At 42.9% G+C, this 23,225-nt stretch overlaps 1 protein-coding gene across 1 annotated transcript in view; it reads right to left on the bottom strand.

Annotated features, from left to right (window-relative positions):
- LOC110086191 (acyl-CoA 6-desaturase) overlaps positions 1–22,078 on the bottom strand; it is a 35,715-nt gene extending 13,637 nt beyond the window's left edge. Inside the window, exons 1-5 of the mRNA XM_020806983.3 lie at positions 21,694–22,078; positions 12,038–12,148; positions 8,271–8,468; positions 7,861–7,962; positions 4,536–4,661 (exon numbers count right to left, since the gene is read on the bottom strand). Of these exons, the coding sequence (XP_020662642.2) occupies positions 4,536–4,661; positions 7,861–7,962; positions 8,271–8,468; positions 12,038–12,148; positions 21,694–21,912 (756 nt within the window). The 5' untranslated portion in view covers positions 21,913–22,078. The remainder of the gene's footprint in view (positions 1–4,535; positions 4,662–7,860; positions 7,963–8,270; positions 8,469–12,037; positions 12,149–21,693) is intronic.
- Between the last annotated feature and the right edge of the window lie 1,147 nt (positions 22,079–23,225).

Genomic DNA, 23,225 nt, shown 5'->3' with positions numbered 1-23,225 from the left:
GCAGTTGGATTTAGGCCCATCAAATGTTCTACAGCAACAGTCTGTGAATTAATTATTCACAGAGTCATAGAACAATAGAGTTGGAAAGGACCCAAATAACATCTAGTGCAACTCCCTGTTGATATAAGAAATCTACAGCTAAGGTGTCAAAGAGAGATGGTCATCCAATCTCAGTTTGAAATCCAGCCATAACAGAGAGCCTGCAGTGTGAAGAAATACCAGAGTCTTTTTTGGGGGGTGGGTGGGTGGGTGGAAGATGGGACATGCTGTTAATAAATTTCACTTGGTATCTTCTTCCAGAGTTGTAGGTGCATTCTTCTGTAGCAGCAAATACAACATAGCTTTGTGGAACCTTAAAGGCTCCAGATTTACTTCATATCTTCTTTCATGGACTGCAATCTGTGTTTAGTATTTAGAGAGACAGAATTTTTTCTGTCTTTACACTTAAACAATCCGTGGTTGTACAACAGATATATCTTGTGTGTCTGTAATTTTCTCATACTAAAAGATCCCCACCATACTAGCCCTGCTTCATAGAAAAGATAATTTATCTGCCCAATAAACTCACTTGCCTTTTCCTCTATTTTCTCTACTGTTAATAAATTCCAGTGAGTTTTTAAGCATGGGAAAGTGTGTGTGTGTGTGTGTGTGTGTGTGTGTGTGTGTGTGTGTGTGTGTGTGTGTGTGTGTGTGTGTGTGTGTGTGTGTGTGTGTGTGTGTGTGTGTGTGTGTGTGTGTGTGTGTGTGTGAGAGAGAGAGAGAGAGAGAGAGAGAGAGAGAGAGAGAGAGAGAGAGAGAGAGAGAGAGAGAGATGATTGCATGGTTTCTTAGACACTCCAAGAATGGTTTAGCTCTAAGATCCCACACCATGGAATTTGGTTCTTTAAAATATGCATATTAAGTAGCTTCTTCAGAGTGGATACATTGACAAACAAATGTTTAATATCTATACTGTACTGTGTTTTAGTTGAAAACTAAACCAAAGGAATCTTTCAACAGTGAATTAACACCTCTGGGCAAACATGCATAAGATTGTGTTGCTGGTCACCCAGGCCAGGAGTCTGAGGTATAAATGAACTGCCTTATCCTGTGGTCAACTAGTCCTCTAGTGTGCATTTTGATGGCAGCTCCCCAGGACAGAAATGTACAATCCCTCTCCTGAACTTCCTTCCCAGCAACCAGTATTTCAAGGGCACATTTGCTCACGGATAGTTCTGGACAATAGCTTCTACCAGGGGCCATGCTGAGTGGGGCTGATGTGAATTGAAGGTCAAAACATCTGAGAGACCAAAAGTAAGTTCAAGAATTGGTCTCTTCTCTCTGTAAAGCCATCTAAGCCACTGACAACAAGACTTAATATGCCAAAGTAAGGCTTAATCATTAAATTAAGCAGGGCCTGCATCCTACTCAGGTTCTGATGAGCAGAAGGCAGTATGGTAAGATCACAACACTTGTGCAAGTACTCCTGTTGCAGAAGAGATCAGAATGAAGAAAACCAATACTCCAGTTGAGCAATGGCAATCCCTGAGCAATCCTTGTACAAGTGGAACAATTCTGCATCAGTAAACCAGTAGGACTTTCCATTCAGCAAAAACTCAGTAAGACACTGAACTAGATCCTCATTTAAATAGGACTTTGCTAAAGCAGAATTATCAGAGAAGCTTCTCTTTGAACCCATTTAGATGTAACATTCCTAGTTTAATAAAGCTTGAGAAATATAACTGTCTGCCTATCTGACTATCCTCTGACAGCATAGGGGACCTCAACACTTAGACCATAATTAAATTAAATTAACTAGGGATTAAGACCTCAGTGAATTCCCTATCAAGAGCTGAGATGGGAGGGACTAATGACAGTGCTATATCTATCTCCAAACCAAACCCAACTTAATCCAACCCAACCAGAGGCAAGGGGTTTACACACGTTCACGCTGTGCCAAAGACAAATTTAACAAGAGAACGGAAATTACAGATACATTCAATACAGATACATTTGTTCACAATTGTGACAAAAGTAGTATGAACCACACTATTCTCTCTCTCTCTATTTAAAAAAAAGGATTGGAAAGGTATGTGAAAATATTGTCTATACTTGTTATATTTAAGTATATCATATGAACAACAGAGAACGCATGGATTCCATAGGACCCAGTCCTTAAATGTGGGACAAATGTCAATGTGGATGACCTCAACATCTTCCTTTCATATCATCCTGTGTTCGGCTTAGGTATTCTTACCAACCTATTTGTCACTTCTGAATATGCTACAAGGAGGTTAAAAGAAAAGATAGTCCTTGACTGAAGAATGCCTCACAATCTGTGACATTTGCTACAAAAGTGAAAAGTAAGAGGAAAGCAAGCAAATTCAGAAACCAATTAAAAGAACACAGTTCTTTTTCATACTAGCTTATCAGTTTCTAAATAGCCCAGTTTCTAAATACTGCTGCAGATTCCAATGTCATTCACTGCATGTTGGCATAACTCCATTATTTATTTTGTGACTACATTGAGTTGACCCAAGTCAACTTGCTGCTTGATGGCAGCCTGTTCTTTTGGAAGAATAGTCAAATAGCTTTCTGTATTGGATGAGAAACCATAACCATGATTAGTTTGCCTCATCTGGGTCTTAGCTACCCAGGTTCTGTACTAGACAAAAATGGCTAACCTATATCAAAGGATATAAAAATAAGGAAAGAAAACTAGCCTCACGTGGAGAATGCCTAAAGAGAATGTCCAAAATGTGACACAGGCATATAAGAAATAGATTAAGTGATTAGTTTGTCTGGACCATGTGTAGAAAAATTAATCATTCAATCTCACATTCTGGACATTCTCTTCAGATTATGTCTTGAAGCAAGGTTTTTTTGTGACAGAAAAGTAAGCAGATTTGCCACTTTTATGACTCTGTCATTCTTGTTTCCTGTGATTGTACAGTATAAATATATTTGTCCCATTACATTTACAGTGATATTCGTTTGTTTCTCCATGGCTTTTACAATAGTCAATATATATTCTTGAAGCTTTGTATTTACAGCTTTTTCTTCTTCGTAAGTACTATAATGGCATGTGTTGATGACTTAAAAGTTGTAACAACATGAGACAGATTTCCAGCTGATGTAAACAATTAAATGAAGGTTAACTGAAAATCGCATTTATTTGCCAACCAAATATAATTTTTTATCACAGCCTATTACATATTGCTGCAGATTCCAATGTCATTCACATAGACTATTTAAGTCTCAGAGAATGACATGTCATTGTCTATTCTTGTCTACTCACAAAAGCCCTGTTGTCAGAGCTGGCTCTTATCCTAAATGCTCTTATAAGTCATAACTGTTGTTAGAGACAACTACATATGTCTAACAGGAAGAAGTATTTTTCTCAGATCAGGGATGTACTAACGTTGCTATTATGTCAAACCACTTCAAAGGGATGGCTCTCTTCCCAGGATAGATTGGCATGAGTCTCATCCTGCCAAGTAACACATGTTTAGATTTAACCATGGATTGGTTACAAAGGTGTAGAAATGGCTTTGCCAGCATGAGACCTCCCAAAACAAGGGAAAATATCTCAGAACTCTTAACATTTTTTCCAGAATACAATCCTGAAAAAAGCACTAAGCTTTCCTTAGAAACAATAACTTTTCTAGGCTAGGTCAGAGTAAGCCAGGTTGTGCACTGGCTTCATTATTAAATGAAAATACAAGGGTAGCAAGGTTGCTTCACTATTTAGCAGTGAACTACAGATGACAAATTTCATACATGAGGGGTACACAACATATACCTTCCCTGAGGCAATCTTATGCCGCCTCAGCAGACATGGGGTCCTCAGTTTCCCGGAATAATTTTTATAATCTTTTTTCTTTCTTTCTTTCTTTTAAAGTCTCCCTTGTCCTTCATAGAGTGCATGGGGCCAGTTTTATCACATTTTGAGGTCCTCCCACTACCCTTCCCATATCCTCCCAAAATTGTAATTAAAAATATATTTTGAGGGCCTACTAGAAGATGAAAGGGTTGGCGAGGGCTTTAAAACATAAAAAAATGTTTTGAAACATTTCAGAAAAGAAGATAACCCATCTCCCGGTTAACTTGAGGGGTGAAAAATCCAATAAAATATGCAAATTACCTAACATTTGGTCAAACACCTTCCCCCTTGGAAGTGTATCCCTTGGGCAAATCTGAAAAAATGGTCCTTGGAAATGCTGAGATCAACAAGCTCTGCCATGCAGGAATGCAATAAGACATCCCTATGTGACACTGTGTTCAGTGTTTGTTTGATTCATGTCTCTACAAATTCCAGGAATTTATACAGCCACTGTGTTCTGCCACAGAACATAAGATTCCAGCAGTTTACTGCAAAATATGACCACACACAAAATTCAGATAAAAAGGCAGAGTCTCACCCATGTAAATATTCCAGTGTTTGCCACAGAACTCTACTGAGTTTTTTTCACCACAACCAGATTACTCCTCTGACAACCTGAACACTGAAGGGCTTCAGTGTAAGTGCACCTGGACTTCACATCCCATAATCTTACCTCAACAGGCTGTGTATCCCCCAGAACAAAGAGGTGCATCATATTCACATCTGGGTCTTTCTTGAAAATATTGGGCTTAGCGTGATGCTGGAAGTGCCGATGATTCCACCAATTTGCTGAGGCACCCTGTAGAAGGAAGTGGAAGTCTCTGGGCAACTTGGATTTCTTTCATATCGCAAAAGCCATTCATGCACACAGTATGGGAATGAAGCACGATAACTCTTTGTGGGAACTAACTGAAAGAGCCATGAACGTTCCTTCTACGTCTTCACTGAAGGACACTGACCACAGCCCTGTTCAGTTATCTCTGTCTACCACCCCTTTCTCTACCACGTGTTTGCTGAATCGCAGTCAGAAAAAGGGACATCAAACGGGGCATGCAGGTGACAAGCAGCTGGTCTCTCAGGTTCTCTCAACATAGCGAAAAGAGTCAGATGGGCAATAATTTGGGAGCAGCACATCTCTATGCCTATGCCTGTTTTAACTTAACTGGAGAATTTTTTGTGAGATGCGATCAAATTACCTCTTTGGAATACAAATGATTCATAATAGTAAGCCCCCAGGAAATAGCGTATAAGAGGGCTCCTGCTGTGACTCTATACTGGTAGGCAGGCCTTAATGGCTGAGCTACTCGGCTTGTCTTTTCCTCTTTCTTGCCCTTCTGCCTCCCCTCACTCTATCATTTTGTTGCAGCTATCTGCTGCCTCCTCTTGTCTTTCTCCTCAGCTGTTTCCTTTTCTGTATGTTCCTTACTCCAACCTCCCTCTCCTCTCAGGTGCTCACCTTTCCCTGACACCAACAATCATTTTTGTTTTGAAAATGCACAACTCAGGGCTCATCCCCACAGTGGCATTGTCTCCAGCCATGCTGAAATTCTCCCAGGTCACCTGATATTTTTCTGCTACAAATCTGAGGTATCCAAGCACTGGCATCCACAAATAGAGAAGGCACTTATGCTGGGTGTACTGGGATGCACTGGTTTATCCTGGTATTCCTTGTACACACACATAGTAATCTTAGAACTGCAGAGCTGGAAAGGACCTATGGATCTTCTAGCCCAGGCCATGTCAGGGAGGCACAGTGGGGAATCGAACTCCCAACCTTTGGCTCCACAGCCAGATACCTAAAACACTGAGCTAGCCATCTGGAAGTCCTCCCTGATGCCTGCCTGCCTCCCTAAACAGATTACCCTCCCCCTTTGTCTGTCTTTTCCACCTATTCCAGTCTGTTTCCTTCTGCCCTGCTTTGCTAATGCTATTTTCTGCCCTGTGTTGTGTGGACACCAGAATGTAGTATTAGTACTGTGGGTACAATGAGAATGGAACAAATGCTCAGTGTGGACAGGAAGAGCAACCACTCTTCTTTCTCTCCATTCCACAGCCTACCTACTTGGTGCAACTCAAATCCCAAGATCCTTAAGAGCTGGTACACACCCTGCCCTCGGGTTAAACGTTAAGCATGTACTTAACTCCTCAGAAAACTGTCCTACCAGGTCAATGCTTGTTGCTGAATACCTGTATTTGAATTGGACAGGAGGAGACTATAAAAACTGTGAAAGGATGACTAGGGAACTAAATACAATACTTAGTGAGCTCCTTAAAACCCTGTGGTTCTTCTTTATGAGATCTGGCATGCAGTTTTGCTCCCATGCAAAAGTGCAGTGCCAGGGTAGGATTCCCAATTTATGGTATAAAAAAAGCCACACATTGGCAGTCTGCTCTCAGTGCTGCTCCAGACTGCTTCCAAGAACCTGAGTCAGACAGAGAGTCTTCCTTCACAAAGAGGTCTTCAGCCCAGGCCATGATTCTGGCAGGCTGTTACAACGGCTCGCTCACATACCTACTACATCGGCTGCCCCCATAGAGAAGTAGAAAAAGCCACTGCTTGGAGAAAATGATGAGGGCCTTGTTGAGCAACTGGCATCCAGAGAGCAGCCAGCCTGAGGAAGCTTGTCCTTTTGATAGGACAGAGAAAAGTTGCTCTTGGGTCCCTTGGCAGCTCATGGTCAGTGCCTCTGAGTGATGATCACAAGCAGGACAATTGAAATATGGGGGAAATGTCAGAGATCCACCAGAAATGACCTTCGCTGGCATGTTCATTTTATCAGTTGATGCTAGCGCTGACTGTTAATTCTTCTGCTCTCGGGCACTGAACATTAACTTTACATCGAGCAACCAAAGTCATTATTTTTCTTCCGCTTATGTCACACTGTCAGAAAAAAAACTTCATTTATCTGATTTCTGCGTGCAAGACTGTTGCTAAACACACAGATGCATTTTTTAAAAAGGAAGATTTGGGATTAGATTTACCAATTGTATTAAGAGTATTTCCAGTTCCTAGCAGGAATGGCTTACGACCAACTGGTGAGACCTGCTGAATTCCTGCCTGCTAGACACAGAGTTCCTATTAGATAAAAAGTGATGGCTGTCTTGGTTTCTGCCATATATTTCTTATCTATCAATGGCTTCCTCCTATGAGACTGAAGATATATACTGACCAGTCTTGAACTCTTATCCCCCTTGCCTAGACTCAGCCTGCTCCTCTCAAATCCCCTGGACTGAAGTAGAATAACACACTTCTGATTTCCTAATGCATTCCTCAATACATAACATTTCCTAATTTGCTATTTCAGCAGTTTAGTGAAGCCAACAGAGAGATTTACTGCAGATTACAAATTATTGCTCCCGAAAAAGGTAACAAATTGTTCAGGTCAAAACACATTGGGCAGGTGGTAAAGTGAAATAATTCTACATTTTTATACATCTTATGAAATATGAAATAAATACAGTAGGACAAATTGTATTTGTCTTCAGTGTGGAAGGGATTGTCACTCTCAAATTGGCTTCCTCAGCTACACTAGACACTGTTCCAAGTCCTCAATTCAGAGGATGTTACCATAGTCTCTTGAGACTGAAGAATGCCTAATCTACATCAGACTAAACTACATTTTTTTATATTTTTTTCCTTTTTTCCTTAATACAAAATAAACCTACTACTACCCCAAAAAACCTATATAAAATACAATACAATACAATACAATACAATTACCCATGTGCACCCATCACCTTCAGAACTAGCATTACACTCCGTTCCATCCATTTTCCCTCCAAAATTTCATTGTTCCTTCCCTTGGTGTAAACCCCCTCCCTCTCCGAAATACATGTTCCAAAAATACATTCCATATTTTTTTAAAAATCATTATTTTTCATTTTCCATTTCCTGGTTTTATTCTGTATTTTTAACAGCAAAACAGCAAGGAGATGTTCAGCTATGCTCTAGGAAAGAGACGGCACACCACTGCCTCCTTAATGAGAACGGGCCTTACCTTCAAGTGACCAATCACAAACTTATGGGCTACATGGTTCCATGACGACTTCTTAAATACAGAGAGATGTCCAAAGTCGTGTTGCAGCCATCCGGCCTGGGCCTACAGAGGAAAGAAAATGCTCAAAATAGCAAGAAAAGAGAGACGTTGGCCAAAAGCCCCATTGCTGACACAGCGTAAATGATGTAACTTTTGGCATTACTTTTGCTGCAAATTACAAAATCACTGTAATCATCATTCATCTGATATGTATCAAGCTGTGCAGGTAAACTCACAACAAATAATGCCTACACTGACTTCCTAACTTACACCAATTCAACACCAACTTTAACAAAGGAAATAAATTCACTGCACAAATGAACTAGGAAGTCGGTAGTGGATCATTCAATATCTATGGAATAAAGCTTCACCTGAGAGGTTGCAAGGATGATGGAAAGGATGAAGGTTATGCTCCAACTTGTACCGCAATATGATACTAGTAACCAAGCCAGTGCCTCCATCACAAGTATATGACCCAAGTAAAGGGAAAAAAATACAGGACTGGCTTTGAATAAGTTCATGTCTTCTGCTGTCTTCCTCAGGGCCCGGAAATCATCCACCAATTGGGCCTGCAAGGAAGAAACACAAGGTGCTGAAAGAACTCCGGATGATGACACCAAAACAACTTGGGTACACTGGCATTCTTTGGATTGCATCTTTTATCTCCAACCTTCCAAGGTTGGCAAAATGTCCCTTGTGTAATTATACTGTGTCTCTTTTACTCACAAAATCTTCATATCAGAATACAAACAAAAACATGTTTGTTCATTACATAATTTAAAATATTTTAACTGATTAGATTCATTACTTTACTTAGCTTAACTGACTGGATATATAAATGCTCAGAACACTGACACTGCCATTACCTAACTTGTCTCAGAACCCTAACATTGCTAAACTGTATCTAACAGAGACTGAACCCTGACTGAGGTTTATAGGTGGGAAAAAAGGGCCTAAGGTACACAGACAAATGGCTACTCTTAGTGACTGACATTCAACCGAAGTCCCTCCCATCAAAACCTCTTACAGGCGCAATAGGCAGGTTGCTATTCCAACAAATCTTTCTTGACTTTTTCAATACCGCAAGGTGCAACTGATGTGCAGTTTCATCTACTGTTCATGGTCTCTTTCAGCCAATAAGTTTACAACTCACACTTAAGCACTGGAGTTAAATATCTGGCTGTGGAGCCAAAGGCTGGGAATTCAATTTCCTCACTGTGCCTCCTGGGAGAAAAGCCAACCTACGTAGCCTTGAGCAAGCTACACAGTCCCAAGGTGCCCCAGAAGAGGGGGGGATGTGTAAACCAAACCACCTCTGAGTACTCTCTGCCTAGAGAACTCTGGGAAGGGTCACTATAAGTTGGAATTGACTCAATGACACATCATCATCATCATCATCACATGGGCATTCTAGCATAGTCCTCCTCTGTTTCCAGTTTTGTCTCCATTCTACCAGAGGAGCGTGGCAAGTCAGCACGGCAAAAGCCACTCCTATCCATGGGGATTCTTCATGGAGTCAGGGTCCTGACATGTGGAGAGAGACCTAAAGGACAGCAGAGACCCTTCCTCCTTCAGACTTGTCACCCTCCAAGTGTAGGAAGGCAAAGAAGCTGGAAACAGAGGGTGAAGAGCCTGCAGTAAGAACAATAATACAATTATGTGCTGTCAAGTTGATTCTGATTTATGACAACCCATTCTCGCTCACTTAAATAATGAATGAATAGTGCTCTGGTGTATACTTCCGGATGGCCAAAGCTTGAAACAATATTTGTTACAGTCACACTGCATTTTGATTTTATCTGCAAAAGATAAGCCACAAAAGAAACCCCAGAGAGACCCTTTAAGCTAAAGACATTTCCTCTTAATAGGGAAACCAAGTATTTGCCATAATGCAGCCAGAACACTCCTGCAATCAGTCCACAAAATACCACAAAGGAAAGCAAAATAATTTTATAACTAAGATTTCTCTCAGTGAGGCTTTGAACATCTCTATTTTAAAAATCATCCTAATGGCCAAATACTGCTATTTGAATCATGGGAATATGCTATATCCTTTGCCTTAGACATGTAAAATCTGTAGGCACCAGGATGCTGGAAGCTCCAGTAACAACTAACCATTTATGGCTGAAGCATCTGGGAAAGCTCCTAGAGTAAGTAATAGGGCCTGCACTGAAACCAGTACAAGTGGCCATTTACACTTCTAATTCAAGATGCAGTCAGATGTCTTTTGGATCACCAGACGTCCCTAATGCATCTCTATATTCCTTCCTAATTGGCCTCGGGGGGGGGGGGAAGGGGCTACAGGAGATCATTAATGCCACTTAAACACGGGCAAGCTCCTGCCTCCCTGACAGGCGTTCCCTCTGGGACATCACACACCATGCTCTGCAGACTGCCATCCCCCAGGAAAGCAGCTAATGAGCTATGCAGCAGGCTAATGTTTGGGCAACGCGATCTGTCATGAAATCAGTCATCCAAGAACAAGGCGGCGCAGTAAAGGTTCCCTCTTGGAAGCAGCCAAGCAAGACAGAGGGCCTGAATAATTGATAATCGGAACATCTGGGACTCCAGGAAATCTCGAGTGACATAGCAACAAGGGGCAGATGAGAAAGGTATGGCCATGTCTTGTTTCTGAAGCAATTTCCAATTTTTCATCCCCCCAACTTCTCCCCCCACCCTTTAATTTTGCTCACTAGTTTTTGAAGCTGTCCTCAAGATCAGGCTCAACATTTTGTTCACATGATCAGAGATCCATGCATACTTTTCAATCAGGCAGGAGAATCGAGGCTTGGTGACCAATTAAAACCACAAACTTTAAAATAATATACAGTAGTAAAACTGTTTAGATTCTGCCTTAATGCGTTAACACAGCATCCTAAAAGATTTGTCTGAAACGCTGACTGTGTGGGTATGTACACAACCATGTGCACATCACGCATTTCCGAACGGCTTGTTATGCAGACAAACTGTCAGCAACTTGAGGGCAGAATCCTGATAGGTGCAAGAGAATGCCATGATTTTTTTCTCTCTTTTATCCGGCTTGCTTAATCTGCATTCAATACCCTTTTGCTTTCTGCCCGTTTCCCTAACTGCAACTGCATAAAGTCTCTTCAGTATCAAAGCCTCACAGAATATTCTGTGACAAGGAAGCAGCTCAGCTGTTTTTGAAGAAGAGGATTCACAGGTGTATACACTGTATGTCCAAGAGATTCTTTTTATGGCCTGTTTGACTTTTCAAATTGATCTTCAGTTCCCTCTCTGTGTCTTTTTCCTCCGTCCTTCTTCTCTCACCTCCTTTCTTCTTTTCCCAGGTTCCCCTCCCTCCCTCTGTATTTGCTATTCCTTCCCTTGCTTCAGAGTCATTTTGAATCTCCACATCAAAAGCACCAGAAAGCACACTCTAATCTCCATGCCTCTTGAGGTTTCGACTTTTCTAGTGCCCCCTTCAGGTTTGATCATAGCAGCTAAATTTGTACCTATGCCTCTGCTTCTGCTATTGAAATCAAACTCCTCCTTTGTCTGTATTACTGTGGTAGATCCCTGGAAGACACAGATCTTCTACTACCTAAACCTTAATCCAGTGATGAGCATTCTATACTTTCCTTCCCCTTAAATTTCCAAGACTTTCTTGATTTTGACACATCTAAGCTGGCTGGATAGTCCAGTAATTTAGGTATCTGGTTGCGGAGCCAGAGGTTGGGAGTTTGAAGAAGGGAATGATAAACCACTTCTGAGTATTCTCTACTTGGAAAACCCTGAAACGGGTCACCATAGGTGAGAACTGACTTGACAGAACACCAATTAGGAGGAGTGTGTGTCAGGTGAATTTGCAAAACTGGCCATGAGTGCAGAAGCAGAGATACTGTATATGAATTGACAAAAATGATCAGACTAAATGCTCTATTTGCCAGTATCTACCATTTGTGGAACTTTAAACAGGTACACCAATGAAATGTACACCTGAAGTTCCCAGAACATAGTACACACATATCTGCAGTAGCCAACCTGTATTTTGAACAGGGGTGAGCTGTAGAAAATATAGTTTGGCTATTACAGGTATGTACACCACAAATGAAAAGAAAGCAGGCTGTCTCATAGGTAATTCACTGGATCTACAGATGAAGTTCCTTCTACTCACATTCTTGCCTCTGTCTTGGCTAGGTTCTCCCGGGGCAAGTTCTCCAATCAGCAATGGCTTTAAAAATTTCCGTACAAAGGTGATGTCAGGATGAAAAGCCCGAAAGGCATCCTGGAACAGAGCAGGAAAAAAACCTTAATCATACTCATTATATAAAGAAATTTTATCTGCCTCTTTTTATTTTTACATTCATTTGGAATTTGCCCTACAGCCTCTAAAATCCAGCAATTTATTTCCAAGCATAATGAGGGATGGTTACACTTTATTTTTTTAAAGTGAGCTGAAATGTAGGCAGGCAGTTGTGTGAACTCAATTTGCTGTGAAGTGAGAACTTGAATACTCTCCCACCCCCCAACCCCCTATGTGCTGGCTTCGAAGGAATCTGGAGAGATTCTCTACCATGGACGGTAAAACAACAACGAGAGGTAGGAAAAGAACAACAGGTCTGCTCGATCAACTTAATCACGGTCAATCATGTTAAGAACAGTCATATGCTGTACTTTTTCACTTGTTGGAACTCAAGTTGAGCTCTAGATACCTTCTGGACATTTGAATCCCAGGTGGAATCAATGGTAACCAATGTTCTATCAGAGCCTGGGAAGTTCTGATCAGTAACCGATATAGGCCCTGAATTTGAATTCTGTTCCATAATGCATCTTAACAAACATTACCATACTTATTCTTATAATTCTTACACATTTGTTTAACAAAAACGCTCAGACAAATGTTCCTCTCCCCGCTGGTCTAAAGGTACAACCACTCTCATTACTTCTGGTTGCAACAATGCTCCTGTAGAAATGCTTCAAATCTCCCGTTTTGAAATAATTGCTTACTGTATTTATTTATCAAAATTTTATATCAGATTTTTTGATATGGATCCTCTAGAACTATTTACATGGCAAAAATCTGAAATAAAATATTAATAAATTTAAAAGTTGGATAACCCAATATAAATACACACACAGTCTGTTTTGAGTACTGTGAGCATTATCATCCCCTGATTTATTTATTTTTTAAGCTAAAGCACTTCTGGACCTTTTCCAGCTTTATGATACGTATTTTCAAATTGTGCAAGCAGAAATGTATACAACATTTCACAGCTATACCACACATTTATGGAACAGCAACAGAGCCCTGGTTTATCTTACCTTCAAGTCCTTTATCTTACATTCCTTGGCACCAAGTAGAGAAAAACCCTGAGGCTGCCCCTAAAGCTTAATAATATGTTTTTGTGAAATAAGGGAAGAGGGTAGCTACAGAGAAGAACACTAGAGGAGTTCTTAAAGTTGAAGAAATTACAAGAGCTAGGAAGACAGATACTGTATTTCTTAATAAGATGTTTAAAAGCTATAGCTGCATTTTAAAACCTTGTCTACCATGTACACTGAAGGCAAGAATTGGAATGTGGAGAGAAAGCCCTCCCATTGATTCTGAGATAACCGCCTTGATGGAGTAATCACTCAAAGATCATGCCAGACAACACTATTTGGTCATTCAGCCCATCACAAATGCAAAGTTGCTCTCCAGGGTTTTAGGCAAAAGGGTCTTTCACGGCATTTACTTCTACAGGATACCTTTATCTGAAGATGCCAAGCACCAAGACCTGCAACCTTCTGCATACCAAGCCTGTGTCTTTTTTGCAACTTTCCCCTGCTCTCACTGTGCTGTTCTATCTCACCAACAAAATTACATTCCTAGCGAAATGACCCAGTACCAAACTGCAGCCTATAATTCTAGTCAGATTAATGGAAGCTGGTTCATTATGGTAAATGGGGTGCTGCCCCGATCGATATTCATGCGACCCCTAACAGCCCATTCCTGCCTGTCTCCTTAATGTGAGAAACAAAAACGAAAATGCACCTTTCATTTATAGATCTGCAAATCATTTACTAATGCTAATAATATAATTTGTACTCTACAGCAGTGATTCTTAACCTTAGGTTACTCAGGTGTTTTTGGACTGCAACTCCCAGAAGCCTTCACCACCAGCTGTGCTGGCTGGGGTTTCTGGGAGTTGCAGTTCAAAAACACCTGAGTAACCCAAGGTTAAGAACCACTGCTCTACAGTACAATGCATCCCTAAATCTCAGTAGTATTATTTGCAGATAAGCTAAAAAGGAGAGTGGCACGATATTCTCAGTTTAAACAACGAGAGAATGGCAGAGTCAGAAAGACTAACTTTGTGTGCTTCTCAATTGCTAGGAATTGATTTAACTCAATTTATTGTCTTGATTGACAACCAATCACATACATAAACCCCTGGGCACATATATTCTCCTTTTCTCACCCTTTTGCTTCCTATCCTGATAACTCACCGCTTGTAGTCTTACATCTATGTCTAGATGGGCGGCATATAAATGCAATAAATAAATAAAAATAAAATAAATTACTCAGCCTTGAGGAATGGTGGCCAACCTTAGCAACTGTTGTTTGAAATACACCAACTTCAAGCAACAGGTTATGAGGTTTGATTGTTGCAAAACAAACAAACAAACAACACAGTTAAGCAAGATTTAGACATAGTTAACAAAAATATGAAGTAAAAACTTCTAATCTTTTTTTGCAGCTACAATGAAAAAGGAGATAGGTGTAGAGTGATGATAAACCCAAAGAGGAGAGACTATCCTCATTCCTGTCCTGATGATAAAAGTCTTATTATTTGTCCAAACACATTTATTGTTTTCTTTCGAAAATAGGAGAAAACAAAAACATGTATACTAGAGCACAGAGCGCTGTCCTCTGAAGATGCCGGCCACAGAGACTGGCAAAACGTTAGGAAGAACAACCTTCAGAACACGGCCAAAGAGCCCAAAAAACCCAGAACAAGCAAAAACACGTATAATTAGTGAGATTAATATCAGTAGTTTCACTGCCTATGGGGAAAAAAGTCCTAGGACAGGAGATGAAGAGGAAGAAAATTAGAAAAATGCAGACAGAAAACTATAGGAGGTTCACTTAGAAATGAGGGTATTTGTAAAATAGGAAGAGTGCATAGCACATGGAAAGTCTGAAACTCACATGAATGATTGTCAGTTTTAACTCACTCTTCTTGGTTTCTACTATTCTGCTGTACTTTTATTTATCTGTTCTTTTTAATATTGCTTAATGATTGCTAGGAACAATTCTGGGAGCCTTGCTTTACCAAAGGATAGCATTTTAATGGCTTTAATAATAATTTGATAGAACTACTTTACCTGATTTGATTAGATTGAAAGATGTAAAAGAGTTTTTAGTGGCTAGAGCATCTGTGATAAGAGCAGGAGTCACACTTTTGAAGAGGAGCAACAAACACTGTTTTGCCCAGTGCTTACTCACCTTAAAATATTTAAGCACTTTGGAATTTCCCTTCTGAGGAAGTTTTCATAAGGATCATTTTGAAGACAATTAATTATTCTATAAGGGATGTGGTGGCACTGCGGTTTAAACTGCAGAAGCCTCTGGGCTGCAAGGTCGGAAGACCAGCAGTCATAAGATTGAATTCACATGAGGGAGTGAGCTCCTGTCGCTTGTCCCAGCTCCTGCCTACCTAGCAGTTTGAAAGCATGTAGAAAACTGCGAATAGATAAATAAGTACCACCACAGTGGGAAGGTAACGGCGTTCTGTGTCTAGTCGCACTGGCCACGTGACCATGGAAACTGTCTTCAAACAAATGCTGGTTCTACGGCTTGGAGACGGGGATGAGCACCACCCCCTAGAGTCAGACATGACTGGACTAAATGACAAGGGGAACCTTTACCTAATTGTTCTATGGAGGGGAGTTGTTTCTATACGAAGAAGGTGCCATGATGTCATCACTCAATGGCTAGTGAGCCCTCTCAATGCTAGAATTAAGTTGGCTTTCTGAGACAGACCTGCTACATCTGGTAGAGTCACAAACTGATCACTTTATTAGGTACAGTATAGAGAGTGCAGATAATGTGTATCAATGTTATGCTATTTTAAATACTGTACTGAGTAGAATCTTATTAGGTTTGTGCAGAATCAACCTAAAATTACCAAAATGGTTATTGCACAACTATACCTGTCATCCACTAAGACATAACCTTATTGTGCACGTTGTTGCATGCCCGGATGCATAACACAAAACTGCAAAACTGCTTGTGCAATTTCCCTTATTTGTGTAGTATTTCACAGTAACACAATGACCACTATGTATATTTTAAGTCTAAACCCAGTGCTAATCTCAAGAGCCACTTAATCAACAGAACTTAGATTCAATGGATTTGATATTAGTTGCATTAACAATTGGATTTAGGATACTTTGAAATTTTCAGGTCACAGATAGGCAAATTCTGTTCCTTGAGATGTTGTTGGACTGCAGTCTCCACGAATCCTAGCTGATGCAATCGATGGGAGGGATGGTAAAAGTTGGTAGCACAGCATCATTTGGACAGCCACAGCTGTCCACTCATGCTTTGGATGTTCGTCATCGTTTAGTCATTTAGTCGTGTCCGACTCTTCATGACCCCATGGACCAGAGCATGCCAGGCCCTCCTATCTTCCATTGCCTCCTGGAGTTGGGTCAAATTCATGTTGGTTGCTTCGATGACACTGTCCAACCATCTCGTCCTCTGTTGTCCCTTCTCCTCTTGCCTTCACACTTTGGATGTTAGCAGTTTGCAAATACATTTTAAATACAGTAATTGGAAGTGCATAAAGACACTTCTTTACTTTCAATAAACAACTTTTTTTCATCTCTCCACTTAGTTTGTGGCTCAGGTGATCTATTTCAAGCAGGCACATGGTTTATCACACTGTTGTTTACTGTGCTGTTGATGGGACTAGTAAAAAGGCTAACACACTATTTATTTGAAAATGTTTATTGGCTTGGGAGTCTTTTTTACTGCTTCACTGTAGGAGCACAATTATTCAGCTATGCGCTTCGTGACATTCCTCACAAAAATCTTTATTATCTCACCAGCAACCTTTCCCTCCATCCTCTTTTTGAGAACAGGACAAATTAGGAAAGATAGACCACTATCCCAACTCCATCTGTTACTCCAAACAGATGGTAGGTCAGCTTACAAGGAGAAAAAAAGGTTATGGGACAGCCACCACAGAGGTTTCTTGACAGATCACACCATACTCATAGCAATTCGGCACAAGAAATTCCCAGTCAAGGCCAGTGAAAGGAATGGGTAAACTTTTAGAAAATCACAATGAACAAGGTACAAGATATTGGATCAACAATATTTAACAATATAGAAAATACGAGCCTTCTGGGAACTAGACCAATGCCTTAGCTGCAACCCAATAATCTTCCAGCAGTGGATTAAAGGACATGAAAAACCCTATCGTATTCCAAGACCTTATGCCTTTGACTCTTATTTTATTCAGTATTTATACCACAGTATTTTAATCTCCACCATTGGCCAAAAGGCTCTCAGAGCAATTTACAAACCACTATCTAAAAACAAGGGAAGGTCTGTGTGCATCCTTACAGTCTAAAAAGACTGGACACAAAAGGCAGGAAGGATAGAACGGAAAGAGGGGAAAGCAGCAGTTTTTCAGACATCCAGTTTGAGTCCCGCTCTTCCCTTTTGCTGTGGGCGGGGCGGCGGCGGCAGAAGACTGATTTAGATACATGAAATATCCACACTACTTTTTATAACTTGTACATCATTTGTGATTCACAACATGAATCAGAATATTGTTGCGGTCATACTATTGTGCAGTACAAATAGCCATGGCTTTTTAGGCTTTTGGACACACTTTGGGCAGATGGTGAAGAGGTTTATTCTGAAGAATCACTAAGCAGCCCAGTGGAGTTAAGCAAGGCCTCCTAAAAATGAACTACCAAAAAAAGAAAAGAATGTTAGGAAAAGCTGAAAGCAGCAGGAAAAGAAGACAAAATAAGAGATGAATTGATGCTGTAAAAGGAAACTCTGGCCTTGGATTTGCAAGAGCTGAATAGGGCTGTTAACAACAGTACCCCATTTGAAGACTATTGACCAGAACACTATTGGACTCTATGTATGCACCTCTTAAAACATCCAGTGCCTCATTTGTCAGTAGCAATTTGCCATTCTAAATTATTTAATTTACCAAATGAATAAATCACCAACAGCATCGTGTCCAGTAATTCACAGTCTTGCTATAATTCAGAAGCAACTTGATGACATATTACAATAGGCTTTGCTCCCTTTTCTATTTATTTAAATTAATGTATTAAGTTAGGTAAATTCTATTTAATTTGATCTTATTTATTTACTTTCTTATTTACGTATTTGTGTTCTGTTTATTTGTAATTGTCTCTGAACTGTTATAGGCATTGTTATTTGATATCTTGTGAGCTGTAGTGGGATGCAAATGAAAGGATGATCATCAAGATACCCCTGATGCCAAAATAACCTGGCTGGATTCTTACAGGGCACTTTGGATTGAAGAGGGGTGAGCACCATTTGGTGCTCTGACCTCAGCAGGATCATGTCTTAGAATGGCCCTAGTGGCATCTTAAGTCTCCTGCTTCTACATCTTGCCAATGAATTACTCCTCTCTATATTCCAGATTCACAGCTGCCTGCTTACTGTTCGCAAGCTGTTGCTGCTGTTTGCCTCCTCTTCATCTTTGGCTCCAAGATCTACTGTGTAACTTGCCCAAGCCTTCACTCTGCTGCCAAGATCCAACACCCCCTCTTTTGGATCTCCCTTGCCACTAATTCACTTCATTCAGTCTTTTATGCCTCCCTTCCCCATGGCATCCCCAATCAACAGAGGCCTAGTAGCAGGAAGGGAAAAAGAATGTTCTGTTTTTCAAAACAGAAGTGGAATAGATGGCAGAAAACATGCTGCCAAATTCAGCTCCATCTCTTGATTTTCTGAGCATCGGACCTCCAAATCAACTGGGATCACTATCCAGCTGACAACATATTATGTGGGTTGTAGCCAGTTGTGGTCAGTGCACAGGAATCTGCTGGCAAGATAGGCAGAGAGCAAGTTTTCAATGAGCCCTCCCCCCCTTTTTTTGTTCCCCCATCTACCCTTGAGGGTCTATGAAACCTCAATAACAAATCTGGAAAGGGGAGTTGCGTGTCACACTAAGAATTCACCCAAAATGTACCCTCCTCATTTCTTCTAGGATGCCTTCTTTAAGCAGATAAGTCTCAACTGGATAGAGCCCTTAGGCTGTAATCCTGTAATACACAATTAGGCAAGTCTGGAGCTTAGTTCCTAGTAGACAATGATAGGACTACACTGTTCTCATAACTGGAAAAAACTGTGAGGCTAACTAGCTAGTCTTGTGCTATTTTTTCCCATGTCACAAAACAGGGCCGGTTTAACAGAAATTTGCTCTGTTAATGACTGTAATTGGGTGGGTGAAACAACATACAGTAATTTTGTTCCCAAACTAGAATTCTAAAAAGTTTTCAGTGACACTTCAACACATTGGCAGAGCGGATTTTTCCTTTTAAAACCACTGTTAGCAAAATGAGCAGAAACTGTGGCTCTGCTGATTGCTGGAGAAAAGCAGGATTGGCACACGAATCTTCCCTTTAGGGATACCCTGTGCTGCTGCTTCTCTCTCCTCAAATGAAAACCCAAAGAAAGTGAAAGATGCTATTTGTTCTCAAAATACAGTATGACTGTGTGACTTGGATACTTCCAAGTCAGTGTGCCCCTTCGAGTTTTTACAAATGTTGCTTTACAAAAAAATCTCACTGTGATCTGAGACAATGAAGACAATAGGATTACCATGTTTTTCATGATTCTGGAGTGGAGAAACAGAAATTCCAGCTTAAACAATTTAACAATTGCTGTTGCACATTCATGGGAAATTGGCACCAATAAATTTTAATACACTGTGACACTAAGGAGACTGGGGGAGTAGAGAATAATGACTACTTAACAAATAACATGCCTCTTTCAGCTGCTTCCTTCTCCTCCCTACTTCCAATGGCTTTGAAGGTCTGAATGATCTGAAAAATTTCAAGTTTTCTGAACACAACATGTAGCAAGTGCTTCATGGTCATCAGTCAAACAAAGCCTCAAAACCTGGTTCCAGCTGCATTTCATTGATTCCTTTTAGGGAACAGAGAAATGGACAGACACTTACACCCAAAACATGGGATGAGAAGCCCACAAAAAGCTTGCATGCAGCCAATACTCGGGATAGAATCCCATATTCTCTTTATGAACAAAAGCCTACAAGCAGCCTTTGGCTGGAAAGGCCCCACAGATATGCTTCCAAGGATGGATAATACTTATTAATTCTGGGCACATTAACGTGTGTCACCAAACATGCTTCTGCTAGTGCAAGAGCAAGCCACCTATCCACCCAGGTAAAATGAATGTGTGAATCTATCTTCAGTTCTGCAAGTGCCCAGGTGCTTAGTCTTGGAACAGGTAATCATGGCAAGAGTAATTCTGGGAATGTCTGGGGTACAGTATTCTGCCTCCTCATGAACCACCATGCCCCCTCACCACAGAGCCAGAATCAGAGGGCACAATTAATCAGCCCCCAATGTCTCTCACATCTGTGAATTATTTTGTGCCACGCTCCATACCTTGCTTCCCCCGCCCCCACAGAGCTCATTTGGAGGCGATAAGATAAAGAGGAGGTCTCTGAGCACAAGCAAAGTGTGACTCTCCCAAAACAGGGTTGAGTCCCGTCACCTTTGGACCTCATTACTCCTGTACCTCAGCTCCCTGTGTGTGTCCCTCCACCTTCCCAAAACACACTTCTGGACAGGCGCCTCCGCCCTGGGTCGGACCACAGGCCCACCGCCCGGGTAGCTACCTCTCCGTCCCAGACTTTCTTCCCACCTTGGCCCGGCAGAAGCTGGGGTAGGCCCTGAAGTCAGAAAGGAGCTCCCGCTACCCCTCGCCCCCTCGCTTCTTCCTCCACTGGACACGTTGGTCCCCCCCCCCCGAGGAGAAAGACGCTGCGCTCTGGTTACTCCCTTGGAGACGGGGGGGGGGTCAGAGACCGCGGCGCCGGCCCTTAGGAAGAGCCGGGCATCTTGGCTTTGCTCTCTCCGCGGGCCTCTTTCTCCCGCCTCCGCTGCTCTCACTTATAACAGGAGCCGGCCAGAACCAGCAAGCCAGCGACCCGCTGCCGAAGGGGGCCAAGCAGCCGGACGAGGAGGGGAACAGGATGTCACCGGCTCCAGCGCGCCCTCCATTGCGGCGCCGGAGAAGAACCGCCGACCTGAAGAGAAAGAGGTGCCCCGGCCGAGGGGGCTCCACGCAGGGGGTGGCTCGGCCGGTGTTAAAGCTCGGCACCGCCGGCCCTTTCCCCACCCACCGCCCCACGCCCACCCACACCGTGGGCCGCAGTCTCGCTCAGCCCTCCGGCTTGCGAGCTACCGGCCAGGCTCCGCTGGCAGGCGCCACCTTGCCTCCCCCGGCAGCCTTCTCTGAATTCCGCCCTCCTTGCAGGGTGGCTCGTCGACAAGAAAAGGAAGGACGCCCGAGTTAAACCGAAGAGCAGCTTTCCGTGCAGGAGGCGAGCAATTCAGGGGGAACTTCATTCAGCGCCCACGCACCTCCTAAAGGGCGCCGGTTAGGCAGCTCGTGGCTTCCCGGCTCCGAGGATGCGCGTTTCCTGCGTGTCTCCAGCATCCGCAACGGGAGCAGGTGACAAGAGGCAACGCGCGCCGGAGGAAGAGGAGCAGCCATTTGCTGCGAGGGAAGCAGGGCACAGCCCGGCGCCTTACCGTCGCATCCTCGCCGGCGTAGTGGCCGATCACACGCATCCCTCCCGGGTGCCGCTTGACCCACTGGGTGATGTTGTACACCTTCCGCTCGATCACCAGCCACTTGTCCGTCCGCAGGTTATGCTTCTGGACCTCCTCCCAAGTGTAGGAAGGGATCGGCGCCTCCCGGTCGCCCCCGCCGCCGCCGCAGTCCTCGCCTTGCTCCCCGCCTTTCCCCATCGGCGACCCCCGCGGTTCTTTTGTCCGCCGCGTCGGATTTCCCCGCTAGATCCTGGACCGGATTAAGTGCCTTCCGAAGCGCCTCACGCCACCCTCCTGTAACTTGCAGGATTCGCCGCTACCAGCTTTGCCTGTGGCTCTGCCTTCCCTTTGTGTGTGTGCGTGTGTGCGCGCGCGCCTGTGTCTCCCTCCCACCCTCCCTCCTTTCCCCGCGCCTGGCCAGACCTTGCACTCTTCCCCCGGCTCCGTTACTGCTTTGCTCTGAGGTGCCCCCTAGGCTGCAATGTCGGACTTCCTCCCTCCCTCCCTCCCTGCCTCCGTCCCTCTAATCCTCTTAGCAGCCGGGAGACCTCAGCCGCTCCATCCTCCTTCGTGAATCCCCGGGGAGATTTCCCGAGTAAATCAGCCGAGCGCTTCCACCAATTCCCGCCGCCCGTCGGCCGAAGGGAGTTCTCCCATTGGCTGGCGGGAATCTTTCGAAGATGAAGGCCGGCGGTCTAAGCCTAAAGCTCTGAGATCTTAAACGCTATTTTTTTCCCCTTTTGGAAGGGTTGCGTGGCGCCGCGGCCGGCGAGGGCTGGGTGCGTGCCGGCGCCGCAATTGCCGGCGGGTGGCATTCCTAAGGTTGCCGTGGGGTCAATATCTCGCGAGAACCGGAGATGTGCCGTTTGTGTGAAATAACGGTTCCTCCTGGCTTTGTTTCTAGGTTGGCAGGGGGAAAAAGAAAAATCCGCGTTAACTTCAAGGAGTTGCCTTCGTGGAGGATGGAACCCTCTCCTTTGTTATGAGGAGCTGTCTCATTTCCCTCTAACGTGACCTCTTTCTTGCCAATTTTATCTTACTACAAAGCAGAATTTGGCAGATAGGGAAGTTCACCGGGTTCCCCATCTGGTCACAGCTGCTCCTCTGAGGGCAACACTCCAAATAAAATAGGCACATCGGTCCTCTATCAAGCTAGAGAGAGAGAGAGAAAGAAGCATTGGACTCTGCTCCTTTCTGATAAGATTTCGCATAGACCTAGAAATCAAACACACCACCTCAATTAATTCATTGCTTTTCAGCAGCTTCTCTGATGAATTTCTCTTCTGCCCTAGCCATTTTTCTTTATGAGCAGGAATAGAATGGTGGATGGGGCCCAGTGCCCAGTGGGGGTGATGGGGCAGTGGGCAGAGCAGGTAAGGGCAGGCAAGGCCCCATATAGTGTGGTCAGATAAGTAGAGCAATTTCTAGAGCCCTGTTTTGCCACATGGCTTGCAAATAATACGTGCCAAGAAGAAAGTTGAGGGTGGTGGTCTCACAGGTACAACAACAGT

Source organism: Pogona vitticeps, chromosome 1, assembly GCF_051106095.1.
Source record: "Pogona vitticeps strain Pit_001003342236 chromosome 1, PviZW2.1, whole genome shotgun sequence".
Lineage (NCBI taxonomy): Eukaryota > Metazoa > Chordata > Lepidosauria > Squamata > Agamidae > Pogona > Pogona vitticeps.
Note: the sequence above shows the minus strand (reverse complement) of the source record. Positions and strands in the feature narration are given on the sequence as shown.